Here is a 25,125-nt window from a genome sequence, read left to right on the forward strand (position 1 = left end):
AACCCTGACCGCACCCTCATGTGTTTTCTCCTCCAGGAGGCGCTTGGAAACCACCGTGAATTGGACCGCACTGGGAAACACAGATGAGGAAAGTCAACAACGCTTTGTCCTTCAGTGCCTGGCTCCTTTTTCAGCTCGTCTTGCGACTCCAGGCATTATGCCTGAAAAGTCTCCCGGACGCCTGTGAGGCTCTAATTCCCTGGGTCCCATTGCCATGTCTCTGGATTTGCGAAGATCCACCGCACCTTCTGTGGAACTCCCGTGTCGGTGAACTTTTGTGCCACGGCCCCTAATTCTGCCCATGGTCATCTGCAGCTGCACGACTTAGGGTCCATGTTCCTTGGACGGGAAGAGACAGGCAGGAGTCGGAATGATGAACCAGCACACTGGGGCATTTTCTCACGTAGCCCAAGTGACCCCATGGTGTTCTTGAGCTTTGGAACCAGTCGCGTCCCCTTTGACACTGCACCCGGCTCCCAGTCTCTCAATCGTGTTGGCCCTCCGGCGATCTCCCGTTGGATGAATTGCTCCTGCTGAAACTCGAGTCCCCTTTGATTTGCGCTTCATTAATTATTCATGATTCAGGTTGGAAGGCCTGCTGACGACCCCCTGTGGCCGTTCTCTGAGCTTTCCTGTCACATCGTTTCCTTCCACGCTCTTTGGTTCCTTATGGTCCTGCTCCTTCTGCTGTCAGAGGAGCAGAGAGTTGATCTTATTGATTCTGGATACGGATACTTTCTAGGTGATCTGGATAATCCAGATAACGACCCTCAACAGCGGCGGAAAGGGAGCAGCCATTTGGTGTGTCTCAGAAAATCCCGCTCAGTTCCGAGGCCCCCTAGATGTGGAATCCTGCTCAGAGTTGTTCCCAGGTCAGAGAATGGAGAGAGCCTGTGCATGATGGGATCTCCCTGCCTAGATCTTTCAGTGAGTCTCTACCTCAGCTACTCTTAGGATCAGGGGGAGAACCACGGTGTCAGACATCCGGAAAGAAGACGGGATGAATGTTTTACCTCTGAAGTACATCCCAAATGTGGGAGTTGACTTCAGCTTTGCTGGGGTCTATTTGGCCAGTGAAACTCTGCCTGGTTCATTCGCACATCCGGAAGCCACTTCACGGGGGGCCGTCGCAACTGGAACCACACACTTGGCATCGGCGGTTGAGCCAAATGGGGACTCGTGGTGCAAGCAACGCTCCCCACGTGTTAGCGTGGGTGAGATTCGGTTGGCGGAATTTTACTAGGTGCGTGTTAGTAGAGTGGGGCTGAGGTTTTCTTGCTGCTGTGGTTGTATACGAAGTCAAAGGTCCTGCCCAGCCCTGCGGTCCCCTCAGTCAACTCTGTTTCGGAGACATAACGATTTGGATTGCCAACAAGTCAAGAAATGTTCAAGCCCTTGGATGTAGGGTAAAGAAAGGGAGATCAGACTGTCACTGTGTCTATGTAGAAGGGGAAGACATAAGAGACTCCATTTTGAAAAAGACCTGTACTTTAAACAATTGCTTTGCTGAGATGTTGATCATTTGTAGCTTTGCCGCGGCCCCTTTGACCCAACTTGGAGCTCACAAAAACCTGTGTTGTATAACATCGAGGCTTAAGGGATCTAGGGCTGTGCAGGGCGTGCCTTGTTAACCAAATGTTTACGAGCAGTATACTTGGTAAAAGTCATTGCCATTCTCTAGTCTCAATAAACCAGGGGCACAATGCACCGTGGAAAGCTACAGGGACCTCTGCCCTTGAAAGCAGGGTATTGTCCAAGGTTTCTCCCCATGTGACAGTCTGAAATATGGCCTCGTGGGATGGGAAAGACCTGACTGTCCCCCAGCCTGACACCCGTAATGGGTCTGTGCTGAGGTGGATTAGTCAAAGAGGAAAGCCTCTTGCAGTTGAGATGCAGGAAGGCCACTGTCTCCTGCTTGCCCCTGGGAACTGAATGTCTCGGTGTAAAGCCCGATCGTACATTTGTTCAACTCTGAGCTCGGAGAAAAGCTGCCCTGTGGCGGGAGGCGAGACGTGTTGGCAGTAATGCTGCCTTGTTATTCTTTACTCCGCTGAGATGTTTGGGTGGAGAGAAACATAAATCTGGCCTACGTGCACGTCCAGGCATAGTACCTTCCCTTGAACTTAGTAATGATATAGATTCTTTGGCTCACGTGTGTTTTTTTTTTTTTTTTTTTTTTTTTTTTTTTTTTGGTGTTGTTGACCTTCTCCTTATTATCACCCTGCTCTCCTACTACATTCCTTTTTGCTGAAATAATGAAAATCATAATCAATAAAAACTGAGGGAACTCAGAGGCCGGTGCCGGTGCAGGTCCTTGGTGTGCTGAGTGCCGGTCCCCTGGACCCACTGTTGTCTCCCTATACTTTGTCTCTGTGTCTTATTTCTTCTCTCCGTCTCTCATCCCACCCGACTAGAAACAGCCACAGGTGTGGAGGGGCAGGCCACCCCTTCACTCGGAAAATCAGTTAAACACAAACACGGAATGAGTGTCAAAAGACAATATGTCATCTTTTTGAGAATTTTATTCACTTCAAAACCAATTAAACACACACATGTACAAAGGCATTCCACAGCCCAGTTTTCGAGGCTGAGGAAAGACCCCGAGAGCGCTCTGCACAGCACGCTTCCCAGCGTCCGAAACACTGCTCTCAGGGCGGGGCACAGCGGAAGGGCTGCACCTCTCAGGGTTCCCTAACTTTTCCCTTATTCAGTCATCTAGAGAGCAAATACACAGTAATTCCCCAGTTTCCTATTGACGTCCCAGCGGAAGTCTGACTCCTGCGCGTCACGCAGTTTCTGAGGCAACGAATCTCTGGCACGGAAGCTTTTCCTGGCGCGTTTCCGGAGAACCACGCGAACTACAACGTCCCTCACCAGAATTCAATGAGGCAGAGCCCCTGCATCTGCTCCCTGCCTGGCCTGGGCTCCCACATCCACAGAAGCGCCACAGCCGGGGAGCTTCGGAGTCACCGCACAGAGTCTGCTCTCTGCTCTGCACTCCTCAGTCCCACAGTCCCCTCCAAGTCACGGGAGCTGGAGGCCAAGGAGCCCCTGCCACCTGCAGTCTCACTCCAGGTCAGAATCGCTGTCCTCTGAGGAGGAGGAAACCTGAAGGTCCTCATAGAGGACGCTCGGTGGGACACGAACACGGGGACCCTCAGACTTCTCTGACACATGAGGGCTCTGAGCGAGGAAGGCTCCCGGCTTCTCAGGAGAGTGAAATGAGGGGGCCGCCAGGAGGCTGGAGCTCCAGCGTCCGTTTTCCAGTCTCCGGAAGAGCACTCTGAGAGGCTGGGCCCCATCATGGCTGGCCGCTGGGTGATGGGACATGGTGCAGGCCTGGGCAGTAGGCAGGCAAGGTCTGCTGTGCGGAGGCTGCCGGTCGACGCTGGGCACCTGGGCGGGTGTCCTCCTGCCCATCTGGGGCGACGTACTTGGTCCAAGTTCGGTTGCGGCTGGCGGAGGTTGGAGATTCTCCGGGGCCCCCAGCTCACCTCCCTGGATGGCGCTTTCGGGGATCTGGAAGGGACCCAGTCTCGGTTTCTTGGGGAAGTTCAGGCAAGCCTGAATCCGAGCCTGGGCAGGTCTCTTGGCTCCTGGCCCGAAGCTGAGATTGGAGCCTAGGCCCAAGCTGTGTGTGGCGGCTGGCGGGCAGGGCTGTGAGGTCACCGCAGGACGTTTGTCCTGTGCCTGGGGTCTGATGGCCTGGAGCAGGCCGTGGGTTTTGGAGGCAGCCTGGGGAACTTCTCGGCAGCCACCCTCAGGGCTGCTGTGTGTCGGCTTCACCACGAGGAGAGGCTCGGGGCCCTGCTGCCTGACTGCAGGCTGAGGGATGTCGGCCGCAGCCCCTGTCTGTCTTTCCTTTGGTCCAAGACTTGAGGAGGAGCTCAGACTGGCTTTTCTGAGGGGAGACGGCGAAGCCAAGACGGAGCCCCTGTCAGACCTTTCGGTAGCTGAGCGATCAGCGAGGACAGGGCCCAGGCGCGGCCTCTTACTGGTTGTGTGGACCGGCATTGGCCCGCTTGCAACCTGAAAGAGAGGAAACAACACAGGTTAGAAGTTCCTCCGCATGGAGCCAACGTGAAAATCAAGCACATCCAAAGACAAGGTGCACACGCCATGAAATTCTTAGTACAGTATCGACAGGCGGTCCTTGGAAGTAGGGACAGACCCTCCACCTGAGTGCTGATCAGGACAAGACACATGAAAGATGCGCTCTCGAGCTATGTGTAGCTGATCTAAGCACACCATTGTTCAAAAGATCGCGTCTTGGGCATTAACTGGATCAAAGCGCCTCCACTCAGCCTTCCATGAAGTGGAACGGACTGATGCCCTTCCGAAGGCAGGTTGGTGGCTCAAGGGTACTCAGGACGTCTTCTCTGAACACATGCATGTTCCTGGGTTTAGCCTTCTCCACGTTTGGGGCCTCTGAGGGACTAATTTCCTCATGCCGCTAGGAACATGTTGTTGGCAGGCTTGCCATAATTGGACAGAAAGAAAGCAACAGGAAATACGGCATCTTCAGATGCCTTGGCCTGGAATCAAATTGACCTGGAAGGATCGTGGAGTCCCTGACCCCAAGAAGGCAAGAAAGAGGGGTTCCCCGATTTCCTCCCGCAGACGGGAAGCTGAAAGGAAATCAACCAGGGTGACCTAGAGGAGAAAAGGACCAGGGGCCCGGGGTGACACTCACCCTCAGATAATCAGAAGATTCCGTGGATCCTTTTCGATTCGGCAGCGGCTTCTCTGGAGGTTTCCCAGAAAATATGTGGAGGAGAGCCTTCCTCTGCGGGTCTTGTTGCCTGCAGAACAGAAAAAGGTCAGGCCGTGCCCCCTGGTTTTCCCCAGGAGACAGGGAGAACCCTGTGTGGGGCCCAGCCCCGTTCCGTGTTTTGTGATACAGAAATGGACATCTGGTGCCCTTTCCGCCTCTGCACCTTCCCTCACGTGCCAACCTTCCCGTCCCCCAGGTGGCCCTCTAGGCTTCCCAACTAAGGACTGTGATTTGGATTCCATCGCTTTTCCCCCTGTCGTGGGGAACCTGCACGAAGCGCCCCCGCCTCTCCCCGTCCCTGAATCTCCCAGAGCCAAAGGAGCTCCTGGGTGTGGAACCCCGGAGGACACGGAGCTCCGGCCTATTTCTCTGCAGCGTTCCTTCCCTGGCCCGGAGACGGAAAGGCACACGGTGTGCAGGTGCAGAGACACCATGTCCTTAGGAGGCAGTACCCTAAGAGTGGTGAAAACCCCTCCCACTGCTCACCTTGGTCTCTCTTCCTTCTCTCCCTTATCCTTGTTCAAGGGCCCCGGGTTGGCTTCAACCTGGGGCTTCCATGGTTTCAGGTTTTCCTTCCCTTCCTTTTCCCCCAAGGTCGCTGGAACCAGGGCTGCCTTCCAGCACTTCATGGGGCACCTGGTACTTCTGGCCGTGTGGCCAAAGGCCCCGCAGTTTTTGCACTTGAGCTGTGGGTGGAAAGGAAGTGATGTCGGTGAGTGAGCTGAAGCCACAGGCAGCGATCCCACGTCCACATTGGGACGGATTGTGAATTCAGAGCTGAATAAGGATTCCAAAGAGGGGACACCGGCATGGGGGCCGTTAAGTGCTGGGAGAGTTCGGATACGATGTTCCCTCCCAAAGCCCACGTGACGGAGGAACTCTGAAAGGAAGGACTCAAGGTTCCAAGGGGCACGACGGTGAACCCGAAGTCAACAACACAGCCAAACGTGGCTACACAGGACTCTAAGTAGAAAGGGAGGTTGCCCCCAAGAGTCTCTCAAGGGACCTATCGGGCCGGGGAGAAGGTCCCAAGCCACGCCCACCTTGGATGGGAAAAGCAACCTGGGTGGTGGTGACAGAGCTCTTTGGAATCCAACCCAGTCTCTGAGGACCGTGTGACACCCCCTCCCCCCGTCCCCACCCCCACCCCGATACCCAAGAGATCCAGGGCTAGACTTACCCTGGGATCTTCTTCACTGGGCGGGGGAGCCCTTGGCCCAACTGGGGCCCTCCGCTGCTTCTGGAGGGTCTGGGCTCTCACCAGTCTCTCGGCCCAAGATTTGGGGTCCCGACGTGCCATCATCTTCGTCGCCTGGGGGTTTTGTGACCGCCTTTTTCAGGGGTTGACTGTTGGGTCACCTGAAACACACACAAACACACACATGTCGATGGTTAAGCACATTGGATATTCACACACCCACAGGAAGCCACCTGCTAACTCCCTGCCGGTGTGGTCATGAGGAGACCTCACCACCAGTCGGTCAAATCTGTAGAACACAATGTGCTGTGTGCATCCTCGGATACTGTGTGTTCCTCTGCCATGACTACCTAGTCCAAGAGTAAACCGCACCTGCCACAGGGCCCGTGGCCTAGGTATGGGGAGTTGAGCTTTCAACCCCAAACAAGCAACTGATTCTGGAGACTGGACTTAGGTCTCTCACGATTCACTCCGGTAGAAGACACGGTGATTCTATCTCCCTTGACGGACAGAATGATCGAAGACACAGGGCATGGTTTGCGCCACCCTTTGGCAGGTCTGTTTGAAGTCAGGGATATGGGATGCTTCCTGTGACAACTTGAATCGCTACTCTGGCCATTTCATTAGGCAACTTCCAAGCACAAATTCATAGAGAGAAGTTACCTTCCTCTCTACCACACTAGCAGGTGATGGTCTTTCCTGTTCTACCTTTTGGCTTTAGCTCCAGCCCCTCTTTGCTTATTTATTTTTTCTGGTATTTTACGCATACCACACGAATTCATCTGAACAAACGGGGAACAAGTGCCACATCGTATCGACGTCTTACACGGCTGAAGGGCAAACCACCCTTTTTTCCAAAGTCCTTTTTCCATTTACCCACCAATTCAGCATGCTGCAGTACATTTCTTTTCGCATTCCCATCTTGGTCTTATCCCACACGTGGAGACGGATATGTTTTCTCGTTTTCTGTTGCAAGAATTACTAGTAACGAGAACACATCCTTCCCCACCAGCAAGCCCCAGTGTGATCGGTTTCTTTCGGCCTCCTGTGTCTCTTCCCCCCACCCCCACACCCCTCAGGGATTGCGTGAAAAAAACAATAGTTCAGTGAAACTAACCTGAAATTACACGTCTACTTGCTTTCCCCGGCTGGCGCTGAGATGGGCAGGTGCTGGAGCAGCCCCGCTGGAAGCGATGCAGCATCCAGGACGACGGAGGAAGGGGCGGAGAGGGACCTCTGCTTTCCAGGCTGCCTTTTATGCTGCCTCTGGTCACCTGACATGGAACGTACCCTAACCTAATCAGTTACCCGTACCTTCATTGCAATTAACTTAATCCAATTACGTGACCTGGAAAGGTCTATCTGCACAGCCCACTCTAAGATCATGTCCACTGCTGACAGACATTCTAAAACCTACGTGTACAGCTGCAAGCTTTGAAGAATAGATGCTCCCCGTCAGACATGTAACACTGGTGCCTGTACCCCTGTCTTCTTTTCCATCTTTTTGTTTTGTTTTGTTTTGTTTTGTTTTGTTTTAAAAAATGTGGTAAAATAGACACCTTTTAATTGGACCACATTTAGTCTATCTCGACGTGGGCCTCAGTGTCATCAAGGAGATTCTCCTTGACGTGCAGTCACGGCCATGATCCATCTTCAGAGCTTCTCTTTCTTCCCCAAGGTAAGTCTGTCAGCAGAGAACCCTGACCGCACCCTCATGTGTTTTCTCCTCCAGGAGGCGCTTGGAAACCACCGTGAATTGGACCGCACTGGGAAACACAGATGAGGAAAGTCAACAACGCTTTGTCCTTCAGTGCCTGGCTCCTTTTTCAGCTCGTCTTGCGACTCCAGGCATTATGCCTGAAAAGTCTCCCGGACGCCTGTGAGGCTCTAATTCCCTGGGTCCCATTGCCATGTCTCTGGATTTGCGAAGATCCACCGCACCTTCTGTGGAACTCCCGTGTCGGTGAACTTTTGTGCCACGGCCCCTAATTCTGCCCATGGTCATCTGCAGCTGCACGACTTAGGGTCCATGTTCCTTGGACGGGAAGAGACAGGCAGGAGTCGGAATGATGAACCAGCACACTGGGGCATTTTCTCACGTAGCCCAAGTGACCCCATGGTGTTCTTGAGCTTTGGAACCAGTCGCGTCCCCTTTGACACTGCACCCGGCTCCCAGTCTCTCAATCGTGTTGGCCCTCCGGCGATCTCCCGTTGGATGAATTGCTCCTGCTGAAACTCGAGTCCCCTTTGATTTGCGCTTCATTAATTATTCATGATTCAGGTTGGAAGGCCTGCTGACGACCCCCTGTGGCCGTTCTCTGAGCTTTCCTGTCACATCGTTTCCTTCCACGCTCTTTGGTTCCTTATGGTCCTGCTCCTTCTGCTGTCAGAGGAGCAGAGAGTTGATCTTATTGATTCTGGATACGGATACTTTCTAGGTGATCTGGATAATCCAGATAACGACCCTCAACAGCGGCGGAAAGGGAGCAGCCATTTGGTGTGTCTCAGAAAATCCCGCTCAGTTCCGAGGCCCCCTAGATGTGGAATCCTGCTCAGAGTTGTTCCCAGGTCAGAGAATGGAGAGAGCCTGTGCATGATGGGATCTCCCTGCCTAGATCTTTCAGTGAGTCTCTACCTCAGCTACTCTTAGGATCAGGGGGAGAACCACGGTGTCAGACATCCGGAAAGAAGACGGGATGAATGTTTTACCTCTGAAGTACATCCCAAATGTGGGAGTTGACTTCAGCTTTGCTGGGGTCTATTTGGCCAGTGAAACTCTGCCTGGTTCATTCGCACATCCGGAAGCCACTTCACGGGGGGCCGTCGCAACTGGAACCACACACTTGGCATCGGCGGTTGAGCCAAATGGGGACTCGTGGTGCAAGCAACGCTCCCCACGTGTTAGCGTGGGTGAGATTCGGTTGGCGGAATTTTACTAGGTGCGTGTTGGTAGAGTGGGGCTGAGGTTTTCTTGCTCCTGTGGTTGTATACGAAGTCAAAGGTCCTGCCCAGCCCTGCGGTCCCCTCAGTCAACTCTGTTTCGGAGACATAACGATTTGGATTGCCAACAAGTCAAGAAATGTTCAAGCCCTTGGATGTAGGGTAAAGAAAGGGAGATCAGACTGTCACTGTGTCTATGTAGAAGGGGAAGACATAAGAGACTCCATTTTGAAAAAGACCTGTACTTTAAACAATTGCTTTGCTGAGATGTTGATCATTTGTAGCTTTGCCGCGGCCCCTTTGACCCAACTTGGAGCTCACAAAAACCTGTGTTGTATAACATCGAGGCTTAAGGGATCTAGGGCTGTGCAGGGCGTGCCTTGTTAACCAAATGTTTACGAGCAGTATACTTGGTAAAAGTCATTGCCATTCTCTAGTCTCAATAAACCAGGGGCACAATGCACCGTGGAAAGCCACAGGGACCTCTGCCCTTGAAAGCAGGGTATTGTCCAAGGTTTCTCCCCATGTGACAGTCTGAAATATGGCCTCGTGGGATGGGAAAGACCTGACTGTCCCCCAGCCTGACACCCGTAATGGGTCTGTGCTGAGGTGGATTAGTCAAAGAGGAAAGCCTCTTGCAGTTGAGATGCAGGAAGGCCACTGTCTCCTGCTTGCCCCTGGGAACTGAATGTCTCGGTGTAAAGCCCGATCGTACATTTGTTCAACTCTGAGCTCGGAGAAAAGCTGCCCTGTGGCGGGAGGCGAGACGTGTTGGCAGTAATGCTGCCTTGTTATTCTTTACTCCGCTGAGATGTTTGGGTGGAGAGAAACATAAATCTGGCCTACGTGCACGTCCAGGCATAGTACCTTCCCTTGAACTTAGTAATGATATAGATTCTTTGGCTCACGTGTGTTTTTTTTTTTTTTTTTTTTTTTTTTTGGTGTTGTTGACCTTCTCCTTATTATCACCCTGCTCTCCTACTACATTCCTTTTTGCTGAAATAATGAAAATCATAATCAATAAAAACTGAGGGAACTCAGAGGCCGGTGCCGGTGCAGGTCCTTGGTGTGCTGAGTGCCGGTCCCCTGGACCCACTGTTGTCTCCCTATACTTTGTCTCTGTGTCTTATTTCTTCTCTCCGTCTCTCATCCCACCCGACTAGAAACACCCACAGGTGTGGAGGGGCAGGCCACCCCTTCACTCGGAAAATCAGTTAAACACAAACACGGAATGAGAGTCAAAAGACAATATGTCATCTTTTTGAGAATTTTATTCACTTCAAAACCAATTAAACACACACATGTACAAAGGCATTCCACAGCCCAGTTTTCGAGGCTGAGGAAAGACCCCGAGAGCGCTCTGCACAGCACGCTTCCCAGCGTCCGAAACACTGCTCTCAGGGCGGGGCACAGCGGAAGGGCTGCACCTCTCAGGGTTCCCTAACTTTTCCCTTATTCAGTCATCTAGAGAGCAAATACACAGTAATTCCCCAGTTTCCTATTGACGTCCCAGCGGAAGTCTGACTCCTGCGCGTCACGCAGTTTCTGAGGCAACGAATCTCTGGCACGGAAGCTTTTCCTGGCGCGTTTCCGGAGAACCACGCGAACTACAACGTCCCTCACCAGAATTCAATGAGGCAGAGCCCCTGCATCTGCTCCCTGCCTGGCCTGGGCTCCCACATCCACAGAAGCGCCACAGCCGGGGAGCTTCGGAGTCACCGCACAGAGTCTGCTCTCTGCTCTGCACTCCTCAGTCCCACAGTCCCCTCCAAGTCACGGGAGCTGGAGGCCAAGGAGCCCCTGCCACCTGCAGTCTCACTCCAGGTCAGAATCGCTGTCCTCTGAGGAGGAGGAAACCTGAAGGTCCTCATAGAGGACGCTCGGTGGGACACGAACACGGGGACCCTCAGACTTCTCTGACACATGAGGGCTCTGAGCGAGGAAGGCTCCCGGCTTCTCAGGAGAGTGAAATGAGGGGGCCGCCAGGAGGCTGGAGCTCCAGCGTCCGTTTTCCAGTCTCCGGAAGAGCACTCTGAGAGGCTGGGCCCCATCATGGCTGGCCGCTGGGTGATGGGACATGGTGCAGGCCTGGGCAGTAGGCAGGCAAGGTCTGCTGTGCGGAGGCTGCCGGTCGACGCTGGGCACCTGGGCGGGTGTCCTCCTGCCCATCTGGGGCGACGTACTTGGTCCAAGTTCGGTTGCGGCTGGCGGAGGTTGGAGATTCTCCGGGGCCCCCAGCTCACCTCCCTGGATGGCGCTTTCGGGGATCTGGAAGGGACCCAGTCTCGGTTTCTTGGGGAAGTTCAGGCAAGCCTGAATCCGAGCCTGGGCAGGTCTCTTGGCTCCTGGCCCGAAGCTGAGATTGGAGCCTAGGCCCAAGCTGTGTGTGGCGGCTGGCGGGCAGGGCTGTGAGGTCACCGCAGGACGTTTGTCCTGTGCCTGGGGTCTGATGGCCTGGAGCAGGCCGTGGGTTTTGGAGGCAGCCTGGGGAACTTCTCGGCAGCCACCCTCAGGGCTGCTGTGTGTCGGCTTCACCACGAGGAGAGGCTCGGGGCCCTGCTGCCTGACTGCAGGCTGAGGGATGTCGGCCGCAGCCCCTGTCTGTCTTTCCTTTGGTCCAAGACTTGAGGAGGAGCTCAGACTGGCTTTTCTGAGGGGAGACGGCGAAGCCAAGACGGAGCCCCTGTCAGACCTTTCGGTAGCTGAGCGATCAGCGAGGACAGGGCCCAGGCGCGGCCTCTTACTGGTTGTGTGGACCGGCATTGGCCCGCTTGCAACCTGAAAGAGAGGAAACAACACAGGTTAGAAGTTCCTCCGCATGGAGCCAACGTGAAAATCAAGCACATCCAAAGACAAGGTGCACACGCCATGAAATTCTTAGTACAGTATCGACAGGCGGTCCTTGGAAGTAGGGACAGACCCTCCACCTGAGTGCTGATCAGGACAAGACACATGAAAGATGCGCTCTCGAGCTATGTGTAGCTGATCTAAGCACACCATTGTTCAAAAGATCGCGTCTTGGGCATTAACTGGATCAAAGCGCCTCCACTCAGCCTTCCATGAAGTGGAACGGACTGATGCCCTTCCGAAGGCAGGTTGGTGGCTCAAGGGTACTCAGGACGTCTTCTCTGAACACATGCATGTTCCTGGGTTTAGCCTTCTCCACGTTTGGGGCCTCTGAGGGACTAATTTCCTCATGCCGCTAGGAACATGTTGTTGGCAGGCTTGCCATAATTGGACAGAAAGAAAGCAACAGGAAATACGGCATCTTCAGATGCCTTGGCCTGGAATCAAATTGACCTGGAAGGATCGTGGAGTCCCTGACCCCAAGAAGGCAAGAAAGAGGGGTTCCCCGATTTCCTCCCGCAGACGGGAAGCTGAAAGGAAATCAACCAGGGTGACCTAGAGGAGAAAAGGACCAGGGGCCCGGGGTGACACTCACCCTCAGATAATCAGAAGATTCCGTGGATCCTTTTCGATTCGGCAGCGGCTTCTCTGGAGGTTTCCCAGAAAATATGTGGAGGAGAGCCTTCCTCTGCGGGTCTTGTTGCCTGCAGAACAGAAAAAGGTCAGGCCGTGCCCCCTGGTTTTCCCCAGGAGACAGGGAGAACCCTGTGTGGGGCCCAGCCCCGTTCCGTGTTTTGTGATACAGAAATGGACATCTGGTGCCCTTTCCGCCTCTGCACCTTCCCTCACGTGCCAACCTTCCCGTCCCCCAGGTGGCCCTCTAGGCTTCCCAACTAAGGACTGTGATTTGGATTCCATCGCTTTTCCCCCTGTCGTGGGGAACCTGCACGAAGCGCCCCCGCCTCTCCCCGTCCCTGAATCTCCCAGAGCCAAAGGAGCTCCTGGGTGTGGAACCCCGGAGGACACGGAGCTCCGGCCTATTTCTCTGCAGCGTTCCTTCCCTGGCCCGGAGACGGAAAGGCACACGGTGTGCAGGTGCAGAGACACCATGTCCTTAGGAGGCAGTACCCTAAGAGTGGTGAAAACCCCTCCCACTGCTCACCTTGGTCTCTCTTCCTTCTCTCCCTTATCCTTGTTCAAGGGCCCCGGGTTGGCTTCAACCTGGGGCTTCCATGGTTTCAGGTTTTCCTTCCCTTCCTTTTCCCCCAAGGTCGCTGGAACCAGGGCTGCCTTCCAGCACTTCATGGGGCACCTGGTACTTCTGGCCGTGTGGCCAAAGGCCCCGCAGTTTTTGCACTTGAGCTGTGGGTGGAAAGGAAGTGATGTCGGTGAGTGAGCTGAAGCCACAGGCAGCGATCCCACGTCCACATTGGGACGGATTGTGAATTCAGAGCTGAATAAGGATTCCAAAGAGGGGACACCGGCATGGGGGCCGTTAAGTGCTGGGAGAGTTCGGATACGATGTTCCCTCCCAAAGCCCACGTGACGGAGGAACTCTGAAAGGAAGGACTCAAGGTTCCAAGGGGCACGACGGTGAACCCGAAGTCAACAACACAGCCAAACGTGGCTACACAGGACTCTAAGTAGAAAGGGAGGTTGCCCCCAAGAGTCTCTCAAGGGACCTATCGGGCCGGGGAGAAGGTCCCAAGCCACGTCCACCTTGGATGGGAAAAGCAACCTGGGTGGTGGTGACAGAGCTCTTTGGAATCCAACCCAGTCTCTGAGGACCGTGTGACACCCCCTCCCCCCGTCCCCACCCCCACCCCGATACCCAAGAGATCCAGGGCTAGACTTACCCTGGGATCTTCTTCACTGGGCGGGGGAGCCCTTGGCCCAACTGGGGCCCTCCGCTGCTTCTGGAGGGTCTGGGCTCTCACCAGTCTCTCGGCCCAAGATTTGGGGTCCCGACGTGCCATCATCTTCGTCGCCTGGGGGTTTTGTGACCGCCTTTTTCAGGGGTTGACTGTTGGGTCACCTGAAACACACACAAACACACACATGTCGATGGTTAAGCACATTGGATATTCACACACCCACAGGAAGCCACCTGCTAACTCCCTGCCGGTGTGGTCATGAGGAGACCTCACCACCAGTCGGTCAAATCTGTAGAACACAATGTGCTGTGTGCATCCTCGGATACTGTGTGTTCCTCTGCCATGACTACCTAGTCCAAGAGTAAACCGCACCTGCCACAGGGCCCGTGGCCTAGGTATGGGGAGTTGAGCTTTCAACCCCAAACAAGCAACTGATTCTGGAGACTGGACTTAGGTCTCTCACGATTCACTCCGGTAGAAGACACGGTGATTCTATCTCCCTTGACGGACAGAATGATCGAAGACACAGGGCATGGCTTGCGCCACCCTTTGGCAGGTCTGTTTGAAGTCAGGGATATGGGATGCTTCCTGTGACAACTTGAATCGCTACTCTGGCCATTTCATTAGGCAACTTCCAAGCACAAATTCATAGAGAGAAGTTACCTTCCTCTCTACCACACTAGCAGGTGATGGTCTTTCCTGTTCTACCTTTTGGCTTTAGCTCCAGCCCCTCTTTGCTTATTTATTTTTTCTGGTATTTTACGCATACCACACGAATTCATCTGAACAAACGGGGAACAAGTGCCACATCGTATCGACGTCTTACACGGCTGAAGGGCAAACCACCCTTTTTTCCAAAGTCCTTTTTCCATTTACCCACCAATTCAGCATGCTGCAGTACATTTCTTTTCGCATTCCCATCTTGGTCTTATCCCACATGTGGAGACGGATATGTTTTCTCGTTTTCTGTTGCAAGAATTACTAGTAACGAGAACACATCCTTCCCCACCAGCAAGCCCCAGTGTGATCGGTTTCTTTCTGCCTCCTGTGTCTCTTCCCCCCACCCCCACACCCCTCAGGGATTGCGTGAAAAAAACAATAGTTCAGTGAAACTAACCTGAAATTACACGTCTACTTGCTTTCCCCGGCTGGCGCTGAGATGGGCAGGTGCTGGAGCAGCCCCGCTGGAAGCGATGCAGCATCCAGGACGACGGAGGAAGGGGCGGAGAGGGACCTCTGCTTTCCAGGCTGCCTTTTATGCTGCCTCTGGTCACCTGACATGGAACGTACCCTAACCTAATCAGTTACCTGTACCTTCATTGCAATTAACTTAATCCAATTACGTGACCTGGAAAGGTCTATCTGCACAGCCCACTCTAAGATCATGTCCACTGCTGACAGACATTCTAAAACCTACGTGTACAGCTGCAAGCTTTGAAGAATAGATGCTCCCCGTCAGACATGTAACACTGGTGCCTGTACCCCTGTCTTCTTTTCCATCTTTTTGTTTTGTTTTGTTTTGTTTTGTTTTGTTTTGTTTTAAAAAATGTGGTAAAATAGACACCTTTTAATTGGACCACATTTAGTCTATCTCGACGTGGGCCTCAGTGTCATCAAGGAGATTCTCCTTGACGTGCAGTCACGGCCATGATCCATCTTCAGAGCTTCTCTTTCTTCCCCAAGGTAAGTCTGTCAGCAGAGAACCCTGACCGCACCCTCATGTGTTTTCTCCTCCAGGAGGCGCTTGGAAACCACCGTGAATTGGACCGCACTGGGAAACACAGATGAGGAAAGTCAACAACGCTTTGTCCTTCAGTGCCTGGCTCCTTTTTCAGCTCGTCTTGCGACTCCAGGCATTATGCCTGAAAAGTCTCCCGGACGCCTGTGAGGCTCTAATTCCCTGGGTCCCATTGCCATGTCTCTGGATTTGCGAAGATCCACCGCACCTTCTGTGGAACTCCCGTGTCGGTGAACTTTTGTGCCACGGCCCCTAATTCTGCCCATGGTCATCTGCAGCTGCACGACTTAGGGTCCATGTTCCTTGGACGGGAAGAGACAGGCAGGAGTCGGAATGATGAACCAGCACACTGGGGCATTTTCTCACGTAGCCCAAGTGACCCCATGGTGTTCTTGAGCTTTGGAACCAGTCGCGTCCCCTTTGACACTGCACCCGGCTCCCAGTCTCTCAATCGTGTTGGCCCTCCGGCGATCTCCCGTTGGATGAATTGCTCCTGCTGAAACTCGAGTCCCCTTTGATTTGCGCTTCATTAATTATTCATGATTCAGGTTGGAAGGCCTGCTGACGACCCCCTGTGGCCGTTCTCTGAGCTTTCCTGTCACATCGTTTCCTTCCACGCTCTTTGGTTCCTTATGGTCCTGCTCCTTCTGCTGTCAGAGGAGCAGAGAGTTGATCTTATTGATTCTGGATACGGATACTTTCTAGGTGATCTGGATAATCCAGATAACGACCCTCAACAGCGGCGGAAAGGGAGCAGCCATTTGGTGTGTCTCAGAAAATCCCGCTCAGTTCCGAGGCCCCCTAGATGTGGAATCCTGCTCAGAGTTGTTCCCAGGTCAGAGAATGGAGAGAGCCTGTGCATGATGGGATCTCCCTGCCTAGATCTTTCAGTGAGTCTCTACCTCAGCTACTCTTAGGATCAGGGGGAGAACCACGGTGTCAGACATCCGGAAAGAAGACGGGATGAATGTTTTACCTCTGAAGTACATCCCAAATGTGGGAGTTGACTTCAGCTTTGCTGGGGTCTATTTGGCCAGTGAAACTCTGCCTGGTTCATTCGCACATCCGGAAGCCACTTCACGGGGGGCCGTCGCAACTGGAACCACACACTTGGCATCGGCGGTTGAGCCAAATGGGGACTCGTGGTGCAAGCAACGCTCCCCACGTGTTAGCGTGGGTGAGATTCGGTTGGCGGAATTTTACTAGGTGCGTGTTGGTAGAGTGGGGCTGAGGTTTTCTTGCTCCTGTGGTTGTATACGAAGTCAAAGGTCCTGCCCAGCCCTGCGGTCCCCTCAGTCAACTCTGTTTCGGAGACATAACGATTTGGATTGCCAACAAGTCAAGAAATGTTCAAGCCCTTGGATGTAGGGTAAAGAAAGGGAGATCAGACTGTCACTGTGTCTATGTAGAAGGGGAAGACATAAGAGACTCCATTTTGAAAAAGACCTGTACTTTAAACAATTGCTTTGCTGAGATGTTGATCATTTGTAGCTTTGCCGCGGCCCCTTTGACCCAACTTGGAGCTCACAAAAACCTGTGTTGTATAACATCGAGGCTTAAGGGATCTAGGGCTGTGCAGGGCGTGCCTTGTTAACCAAATGTTTACGAGCAGTATACTTGGTAAAAGTCATTGCCATTCTCTAGTCTCAATAAACCAGGGGCACAATGCACCGTGGAAAGCCACAGGGACCTCTGCCCTTGAAAGCAGGGTATTGTCCAAGGTTTCTCCCCATGTGACAGTCTGAAATATGGCCTCGTGGGATGGGAAAGACCTGACTGTCCCCCAGCCTGACACCCGTAATGGGTCTGTGCTGAGGTGGATTAGTCAAAGAGGAAAGCCTCTTGCAGTTGAGATGCAGGAAGGCCACTGTCTCCTGCTTGCCCCTGGGAACTGAATGTCTCGGTGTAAAGCCCGATCGTACATTTGTTCAACTCTGAGCTCGGAGAAAAGCTGCCCTGTGGCGGGAGGCGAGACGTGTTGGCAGTAATGCTGCCTTGTTATTCTTTACTCCGCTGAGATGTTTGGGTGGAGAGAAACATAAATCTGGCCTACGTGCACGTCCAGGCATAGTACCTTCCCTTGAACTTAGTAATGATATAGATTCTTTGGCTCACGTGTGTTTTTTTTTTTTTTTTTTTTTTTTTTTGGTGTTGTTGACCTTCTCCTTATTATCACCCTGCTCTCCTACTACATTCCTTTTTGCTGAAATAATGAAAATCATAATCAATAAAAACTGAGGGAACTCAGAGGCCGGTGCCGGTGCAGGTCCTTGGTGTGCTGAGTGCCGGTCCCCTGGACCCACTGTTGTCTCCCTATACTTTGTCTCTGTGTCTTATTTCTTCTCTCCGTCTCTCATCCCACCCGACTAGAAACACCCACAGGTGTGGAGGGGCAGGCCACCCCTTCACTCGGAAAATCAGTTAAACACAAACACGGAATGAGAGTCAAAAGACAATATGTCATCTTTTTGAGAATTTTATTCACTTCAAAACCAATTAAACACACACATGTACAAAGGCATTCCACAGCCCAGTTTTCGAGGCTGAGGAAAGACCCCGAGAGCGCTCTGCACAGCACGCTTCCCAGCGTCCGAAACACTGCTCTCAGGGCGGGGCACAGCGGAAGGGCTGCACCTCTCAGGGTTCCCTAACTTTTCCCTTATTCAGTCATCTAGAGAGCAAATACACAGTAATTCCCCAGTTTCCTATTGACGTCCCAGCGGAAGTCTGACTCCTGCGCGTCACGCAGTTTCTGAGGCAACGAATCTCTGGCACGGAAGCTTTTCCTGGCGCGTTTCCGGAGAACCACGCGAACTACAACGTCCCTCACCAGAATTCAATGAGGCAGAGCCCCTGCATCTGCTCCCTGCCTGGCCTGGGCTCCCACATCCACAGAAGCGCCACAGCCGGGGAGCTTCGGAGTCACCGCACAGAGTCTGCTCTCTGCTCTGCACTCCTCAGTCCCACAGTCCCCTCCAAGTCACGGGAGCTGGAGGCCAAGGAGCCCCTGCCACCTGCAGTCTCACTCCAGGTCAGAATCGCTGTCCTCTGAGGAGGAGGAAACCTGAAGGTCCTCATAGAGGACGCTCGGTGGGACACGAACACGGGGACCCTCAGACTTCTCTGACACATGAGGGCTCTGAGCGAGGAAGGCTCCCGGCTTCTCAGGAGAGTGAAATGAGGGGGCCGCCAGGAGGCTGGAGCTCCAGCGTCCGTTTTCCAGTCTCCGGAAGAGCACTCTGAGAGGCTGGGCCCCATCATGGCTGGCCGCTGGGTGATGGGACATGGTGCAGGCCTGGGCAGTAGGCAGGCAAGGTCTGCTGTGCGGAGGCTGCCGGTCGACGCTGGGCACCTGGGCGGGTGTCCTCCTGCCCATCTGGGGCGACGTACTTGGTCCAAGTTCGGTTGCGGCTGGCGGAGGTTGGAGATTCTCCGGGGCCCCCAGCTCACCTCCCTGGATGGCGCTTTCGGGGATCTGGAAGGGACCCAGTCTCGGTTTCTTGGGGAAGTTCAGGCAAGCCTGAATCCGAGCCTGGGCAGGTCTCTTGGCTCCTGGTCCGAAGCTGAGATTGGAGCCTAGGCCCAAGCTGTGTGTGGCGGCTGGCGGGCAGGGCTGTGAGGTCACCGCAGGACGTTTGTCCTGTGCCTGGGGTCTGATGGCCTGGAGCAGGCCGTGGGTTTTGGAGGCAGCCTGGGGAACTTCTCGGCAGCCACCCTCAGGGCTGCTGTGTGTCGGCTTCACCACGAGGAGAGGCTCGGGGCCCTGCTGCCTGACTGCAGGCTGAGGGATGTCGGCCGCAGCCCCTGTCTGTCTTTCCTTTGGTCCAAGACTTGAGGAGGAGCTCAGACTGGCTTTTCTGAGGGGAGACGGCGAAGCCAAGACGGAGCCCCTGTCAGACCTTTCGGTAGCTGAGCGATCAGCGAGGACAGGGCCCAGGCGCGGCCTCTTACTGGTTGTGTGGACCGGCATTGGCCCGCTTGCAACCTGAAAGAGAGGAAACAACACAGGTTAGAAGTTCCTCCGCATGGAGCCAACGTGAAAATCAAGCACATCCAAAGACAAGGTGCACACGCCATGAAATTCTTAGTACAGTATCGACAGGCGGTCCTTGGAAGTAGGGACAGACCCTCCACCTGAGTGCTGATCAGGACAAGACACATGAAAGATGCGCTCTCGAGCTATGTGTAGCTGATCTAAGCACACCATTGTTCAAAAGATCGCGTCTTGGGCATTAACTGGATCAAAGCGCCTCCACTCAGCCTTCCATGAAGTGGAACGGACTGATGCCCTTCCGAAGGCAGGTTGGTGGCTCAAGGGTACTCAGGACGTCTTCTCTGAACACATGCATGTTCCTGGGTTTAGCCTTCTCCACGTTTGGGGCCTCTGAGGGACTAATTTCCTCATGCCGCTAGGAACATGTTGTTGGCAGGCTTGCCATAATTGGACAGAAAGAAAGCAACAGGAAATACGGCATCTTCAGATGCCTTGGCCTGGAATCAAATTGACCTGGAAGGATCGTGGAGTCCCTGACCCCAAGAAGGCAAGAAAGAGGGGTTCCCCGATTTCCTCCCGCAGACGGGAAGCTGAAAGGAAATCAACCAGGGTGACCTAGAGGAGAAAAGGACCAGGGGCCCGGGGTGACACTCACCCTCAGATAATCAGAAGATTCCGTGGATCCTTTTCGATTCGGCAGCGGCTTCTCTGGAGGTTTCCCAGAAAATATGTGGAGGAGAGCCTTCCTCTGCGGGTCTTGTTGCCTGCAGAACAGAAAAAGGTCAGGCCGTGCCCCCTGGTTTTCCCCAGGAGACAGGGAGAACCCTGTGTGGGGCCCAGCCCCGTTCCGTGTTTTGTGATACAGAAATGGACATCTGGTGCCCTTTCCGCCTCTGCACCTTCCCTCACGTGCCAACCTTCCCGTCCCCCAGGTGGCCCTCTAGGCTTCCCAACTAAGGACTGTGATTTGGATTCCATCGCTTTTCCCCCTGTCGTGGGGAACCTGCACGAAGCGCCCCCGCCTCTCCCCGTCCCTGAATCTCCCAGAGCCAAAGGAGCTCCTGGGTGTGGAACCCCGGAGGACACGGAGCTCCGGCCTATTTCTCTGCAGCGTTCCTTCCCTGGCCCGGAGACGGAAAGGCACACGGTGTGCAGGTGCAGAGACACCATGTCCTTAGGAGGCAGTACCCTAAGAGTGGTGAAAACCCCTCCCACTGCTCACCTTGGTCTCTCTTCCTTCTCTCCCTTATCCTTGTTCAAGGGCCCCGGGTTGGCTTCAACCTGGGGCTTCCATGGTTTCAGGTTTTCCTTCCCTTCCTTTTCCCCCAAGGTCGCTGGAACCAGGGCTGCCTTCCAGCACTTCATGGGGCACCTGGTACTTCTGGCCGTGTGGCCAAAGGCCCCGCAGTTTTTGCACTTGAGCTGTGGGTGGAAAGGAAGTGATGTCGGTGAGTGAGCTGAAGCCACAGGCAGCGATCCCACGTCCACATTGGGACGGATTGTGAATTCAGAGCTGAATAAGGATTCCAAAGAGGGGACACCGGCATGGGGGCCGTTAAGTGCTGGGAGAGTTCGGATACGATGTTCCCTCCCAAAGCCCACGTGACGGAGGAACTCTGAAAGGAAGGACTCAAGGTTCCAAGGGGCACGACGGTGAACCCGAAGTCAACAACACAGCCAAACGTGGCTACACAGGACTCTAAGTAGAAAGGGAGGTTGCCCCCAAGAGTCTCTCAAGGGACCTATCGGGCCGGGGAGAAGGTCCCAAGCCACGCCCACCTTGGATGGGAAAAGCAACCTGGGTGGTGGTGACAGAGCTCTTTGGAATCCAACCCAGTCTCTGAGGACCGTGTGACACCCCCTCCCCCCGTCCCCACCCCCACCCCGATACCCAAGAGATCCAGGGCTAGACTTACCCTGGGATCTTCTTCACTGGGCGGGGGAGCCCTTGGCCCAACTGGGGCCCTCCGCTGCTTCTGGAGGGTCTGGGCTCTCACCAGTCTCTCGGCCCAAGATTTGGGGTCCCGACGTGCCATCATCTTCGTCGCCTGGGGGTTTTGTGACCGCCTTTTTCAGGGGTTGACTGTTGGGTCACCTGAAACACACACAAACACACACATGTCGATGGTTAAGCACATTGGATATTCACACACCCACAGGAAGCCACCTGCTAACTCCCTGCCGGTGTGGTCATGAGGAGACCTCACCACCAGTCGGTCAAATCTGTAGAACACAATGTGCTGTGTGCATCCTCGGATACTGTGTGTTCCTCTGCCATGACTACCTAGTCCAAGAGTAAACCGCACCTGCCACAGGGCCCGTGGCCTAGGTATGGGGAGTTGAGCTTTCAACCCCAAACAAGCAACTGATTCTGGAGACTGGACTTAGGTCTCTCACGATTCACTCCGGTAGAAGACACGGTGATTCTATCTCCCTTGACGGACAGAATGATCGAAGACACAGGGCATGGCTTGCGCCACCCTTTGGCAGGTCTGTTTGAAGTCAGGGATATGGGATGCTTCCTGTGACAACTTGAATCGCTACTCTGGCCATTTCATTAGGCAACTTCCAAGCACAAATTCATAGAGAGAAGTTACCTTCCTCTCTACCACACTAGCAGGTGATGGTCTTTCCTGTTCTACCTTTTGGCTTTAGCTCCAGCCCCTCTTTGCTTATTTATTTTTTCTGGTATTTTACGCATACCACACGAATTCATCTGAACAAACGGGGAACAAGTGCCACATCGTATCGACGTCTTACACGGCTGAAGGGCAAACCACCCTTTTTTCCAAAGTCCTTTTTCCATTTACCCACCAATTCAGCATGCTGCAGTACATTTCTTTTCGCATTCCCATCTTGGTCTTATCCCACATGTGGAGACGGATATGTTTTCTCGTTTTCTGTTGCAAGAATTACTAGTAACGAGAACACATCCTTCCCCACCAGCAAGCCCCAGTGTGATCGGTTTCTTTCTGCCTCCTGTGTCTCTTCCCCCCACCCCCACACCCCTCAGGGATTGCGTGAAAAAAACAATAGTTCAGTGAAACTAACCTGAAATTACACGTCTACTTGCTTTCCCCGGCTGGCGCTGAGATGGGCAGGTGCTGGAGCAGCCCCGCTGGAAGCGATGCAGCATCCAGGACGATGGAGGAAGGGGCGGAGAGGGACCTCTGCTTTCCAGGCTGCCTTTTATGCTGCCTCTGGTCACCTGACATGGAACGTACCCTAACCTAATCAGTTACCTGTACCTTCATTGCAATTAACTTAATCCAATTACGTGACCTGGAAAGGTCTATCTGCACAGCCCACTCTAAGATCATGTCCACTGCTGACAGACATTCTAAAACCTAAGTGTACAGCTGCAAGCTTTGAAGAATAGATGCTCCCCGTCAGACATGTAACACTGGTGCCTGTACCCCTGTCTTCTTTTCCATCTTTTTGTTTTGCTTTGTTTTGTTTTGTTTTAAAAAAATGTGGTAAAATAGACACCTTTTAATTGGACCACATTTAGTCTATCTCGACGTGGGCCTCAGTGTCATCAAGGAGATTCTCCTTGACGTGCAGTCACGGCCATGATCCATCTTCAGAGCTTCTCTTTCTTCCCCAAGGTAAGTCTGTCAGCAGAGAACCCTGACCGCACCCTCATGTGTTTTCTCCTCCAGGAGGCGCTTGGAAACCACCGTGAATTGGACCGCACTGGGAAACACAGATGAGGAAAGTCAACAACGCTTTGTCCTTCAGTGCCTGGCTCCTTTTTCAGCTCGTCTTGCGACTCCAGGCATTATGCCTGAAAAGTCTCCCGGACGCCTGTGAGGCTCTAATTCCCTGGGTCCCATTGCCATGTCTCTGGATTTGCGAAGATCCACCGCACCTTCTGTGGAACTCCCGTGTCGGTGAACTTTTGTGCCACGGCCCCTAATTCTGCCCATGGTCATCTGCAGCTGCACGACTTAGGGTCCATGTTCCTTGGACGGGAAGAGACAGGCAGGAGTCGGAATGATGAACCAGCACACTGGGGCATTTTCTCACGTAGCCCAAGTGACCCCATGGTGTTCTTGAGCTTTGGAACCAGTCGCGTCCCCTTTGACACTGCACCCGGCTCCCAGTCTCTCAATCGTGTTGGCCCTCCGGCGATCTCCCGTTGGATGAATTGCTCCTGCTGAAACTCGAGTCCCCTTTGATTTGCGCTTCATTAATTATTCATGATTCAGGTTGGAAGGCCTGCTGACGACCCCCTGTGGCCGTTCTCTGAGCTTTCCTGTCACATCGTTTCCTTCCACGCTCTTTGGTTCCTTATGGTCCTGCTCCTTCTGCTGTCAGAGGAGCAGAGAGTTGATCTTATTGATTCTGGATACGGATACTTTCTAGGTGATCTGGATAATCCAGATAACGACCCTCAACAGCGGCGGAAAGGGAGCAGCCATTTGGTGTGTCTCAGAAAATCCCGCTCAGTTCCGAGGCCCCCTAGATGTGGAATCCTGCTCAGAGTTGTTCCCAGGTCAGAGAATGGAGAGAGCCTGTGCATGATGGGATCTCCCTGCCTAGATCTTTCAGTGAGTCTCTACCTCAGCTACTCTTAGGATCAGGGGGAGAACCACGGTGTCAGACATCCGGAAAGAAGACGGGATGAATGTTTTACCTCTGAAGTACATCCCAAATGTGGGAGTTGACTTCAGCTTTGCTGGGGTCTATTTGGCCAGTGAAACTCTGCCTGGTTCATTCGCACATCCGGAAGCCACTTCACGGGGGGCCGTCGCAACTGGAACCACACACTTGGCATCGGCGGTTGAGCCAAATGGGGACTCGTGGTGCAAGCAACGCTCCCCACGTGTTAGCGTGGGTGAGATTCGGTTGGCGGAATTTTACTAGGTGCGTGTTGGTAGAGTGGGGCTGAGGTTTTCTTGCTCCTGTGGTTGTATACGAAGTCGAAGGTCCTGCCGAGCCCTGCGGTCCCCTCAGTCAACTCTGTTTCGGAGACATAACGATTTGGATTGCCAACAAGTCAAGAAATGTTCAAGCCCTTGGATGTAGGGTAAAGAAAGGGAGATCAGACTGTCACTGTGTCTATGTAGAAGGGGAAGACATAAGAGACTCCATTTTGAAAAAGACCTGTACTTTAAACAATTGCTTTGCTGAGATGTTGATCATTTGTAGCTTTGCCGCGGCCCCTTTGACCCAACTTGGAGCTCACAAAAACCTGTGTTGTATAACATCGAGGCTTAAGGGATCTAGGGCTGTGCAGGGCGTGCCTTGTTAACCAAATGTTTACGAGCAGTATACTTGGTAAAAGTCATTGCCATTCTCTAGTCTCAATAAACCAGGGGCACAATGCACCGTGGAAAGCCACAGGGACCTCTGCCCTTGAAAGCAGGGTATTGTCCAAGGTTTCTCCCCATGTGACAGTCTGAAATATGGCCTCGTGGGATGGGAAAGACCTGACTGTCCCCCAGCCTGACACCCGTAATGGGTCTGTGCTGAGGTGGATTAGTCAAAGAGGAAAGCCTCTTGCAGTTGAGATGCAGGAAGGCCACTGTCTCCTGCTTGCCCCTGGGAACTGAATGTCTCGGTGTAAAGCCCGATCGTACATTTGTTCAACTCTGAGCTCGGAGAAAAGCTGCCCTGTGGCGGGAGGCGAGACGTGTTGGCAGTAATGCTGCCTTGTTATTCTTTACTCCGCTGAGATGTTTGGGTGGAGAGAAACATAAATCTGGCCTACGTGCACGTCCAGGCATAGTACCTTCCCTTGAACTTAGTAATGAT

General features: G+C 53.5%; 3 protein-coding genes across 3 annotated transcripts; all 3 read right to left on the minus strand.

Annotated features, from left to right (window-relative positions):
* Positions 1-3,066: 3,066 nt before the first annotated feature.
* On the minus strand, positions 3,067-6,077 carry LOC129395901 (protein FAM90A15-like). The gene is made up of 4 exons (XM_055107333.1): positions 5,955-6,077; positions 5,261-5,460; positions 4,694-4,802; positions 3,067-4,029 (listed from the first exon to the last, which is right to left on the minus strand). Exons 1-4 carry the CDS (start codon positions 6,075-6,077, stop codon positions 3,067-3,069), a joined length of 1,395 nt encoding a protein of 464 aa, XP_054963308.1.
* A 4,650-nt stretch (positions 6,078-10,727) lies between these two features.
* LOC129395900 (protein FAM90A15-like) lies at positions 10,728-13,738 on the minus strand. The gene is made up of 4 exons (XM_055107332.1): positions 13,616-13,738; positions 12,922-13,121; positions 12,355-12,463; positions 10,728-11,690 (listed from the first exon to the last, which is right to left on the minus strand). The coding sequence occupies exons 1-4, from the start codon at positions 13,736-13,738 to the stop codon at positions 10,728-10,730; spliced, it is 1,395 nt and encodes a 464-aa protein (XP_054963307.1).
* Positions 13,739-18,393: 4,655 nt separating this feature from the next.
* LOC129395899 (protein FAM90A15-like) lies at positions 18,394-21,404 on the minus strand. Its single transcript, XM_055107331.1, has 4 exons — positions 21,282-21,404; positions 20,588-20,787; positions 20,021-20,129; positions 18,394-19,356 (listed from the first exon to the last, which is right to left on the minus strand). Exons 1-4 carry the CDS (start codon positions 21,402-21,404, stop codon positions 18,394-18,396), a joined length of 1,395 nt encoding a protein of 464 aa, XP_054963306.1.
* Positions 21,405-25,125: the final 3,721 nt, after the last annotated feature.

The sequence above is a fragment of the Pan paniscus genome, chromosome 7 (assembly GCF_029289425.2).
Source record: "Pan paniscus chromosome 7, NHGRI_mPanPan1-v2.0_pri, whole genome shotgun sequence".
Lineage (NCBI taxonomy): Eukaryota > Metazoa > Chordata > Mammalia > Primates > Hominidae > Pan > Pan paniscus.

What these genes read in the sequence shown, in the direction of transcription:
- LOC129395901 (XM_055107333.1), bottom strand. Translation starts at nt 6,077, where the DNA reads ATGATGGCACGTCGGGACCCCAAATCTTGGGCCGAGAGACTGGTGAGA. An exon ending in CCAGTGAAGAAGATCCCAGG is followed by an intron (nt 5,461 to 5,954) that starts GTAAGTCTAGCC and finishes TTCCACCCACAG; the next exon opens with CTCAAGTGCAAAAACTGCGG. An exon ending in AATCTTCTGATTATCTGAGG is followed by an intron (nt 4,030 to 4,693) that starts GTGAGTGTCACC and finishes CCTCTCTTTCAG; the next exon opens with GTTGCAAGCGGGCCAATGCC.
- LOC129395900 (XM_055107332.1), bottom strand. Translation starts at nt 13,738, where the DNA reads ATGATGGCACGTCGGGACCCCAAATCTTGGGCCGAGAGACTGGTGAGA. An exon ending in CCAGTGAAGAAGATCCCAGG is followed by an intron (nt 13,122 to 13,615) that starts GTAAGTCTAGCC and finishes TTCCACCCACAG; the next exon opens with CTCAAGTGCAAAAACTGCGG. An exon ending in AATCTTCTGATTATCTGAGG is followed by an intron (nt 11,691 to 12,354) that starts GTGAGTGTCACC and finishes CCTCTCTTTCAG; the next exon opens with GTTGCAAGCGGGCCAATGCC.
- LOC129395899 (XM_055107331.1), bottom strand. Translation starts at nt 21,404, where the DNA reads ATGATGGCACGTCGGGACCCCAAATCTTGGGCCGAGAGACTGGTGAGA. An exon ending in CCAGTGAAGAAGATCCCAGG is followed by an intron (nt 20,788 to 21,281) that starts GTAAGTCTAGCC and finishes TTCCACCCACAG; the next exon opens with CTCAAGTGCAAAAACTGCGG. An exon ending in GAGAAGGAAGAGAGACCAAG is followed by an intron (nt 20,130 to 20,587) that starts GTGAGCAGTGGG and finishes TCTGTTCTGCAG; the next exon opens with GCAACAAGACCCGCAGAGGA.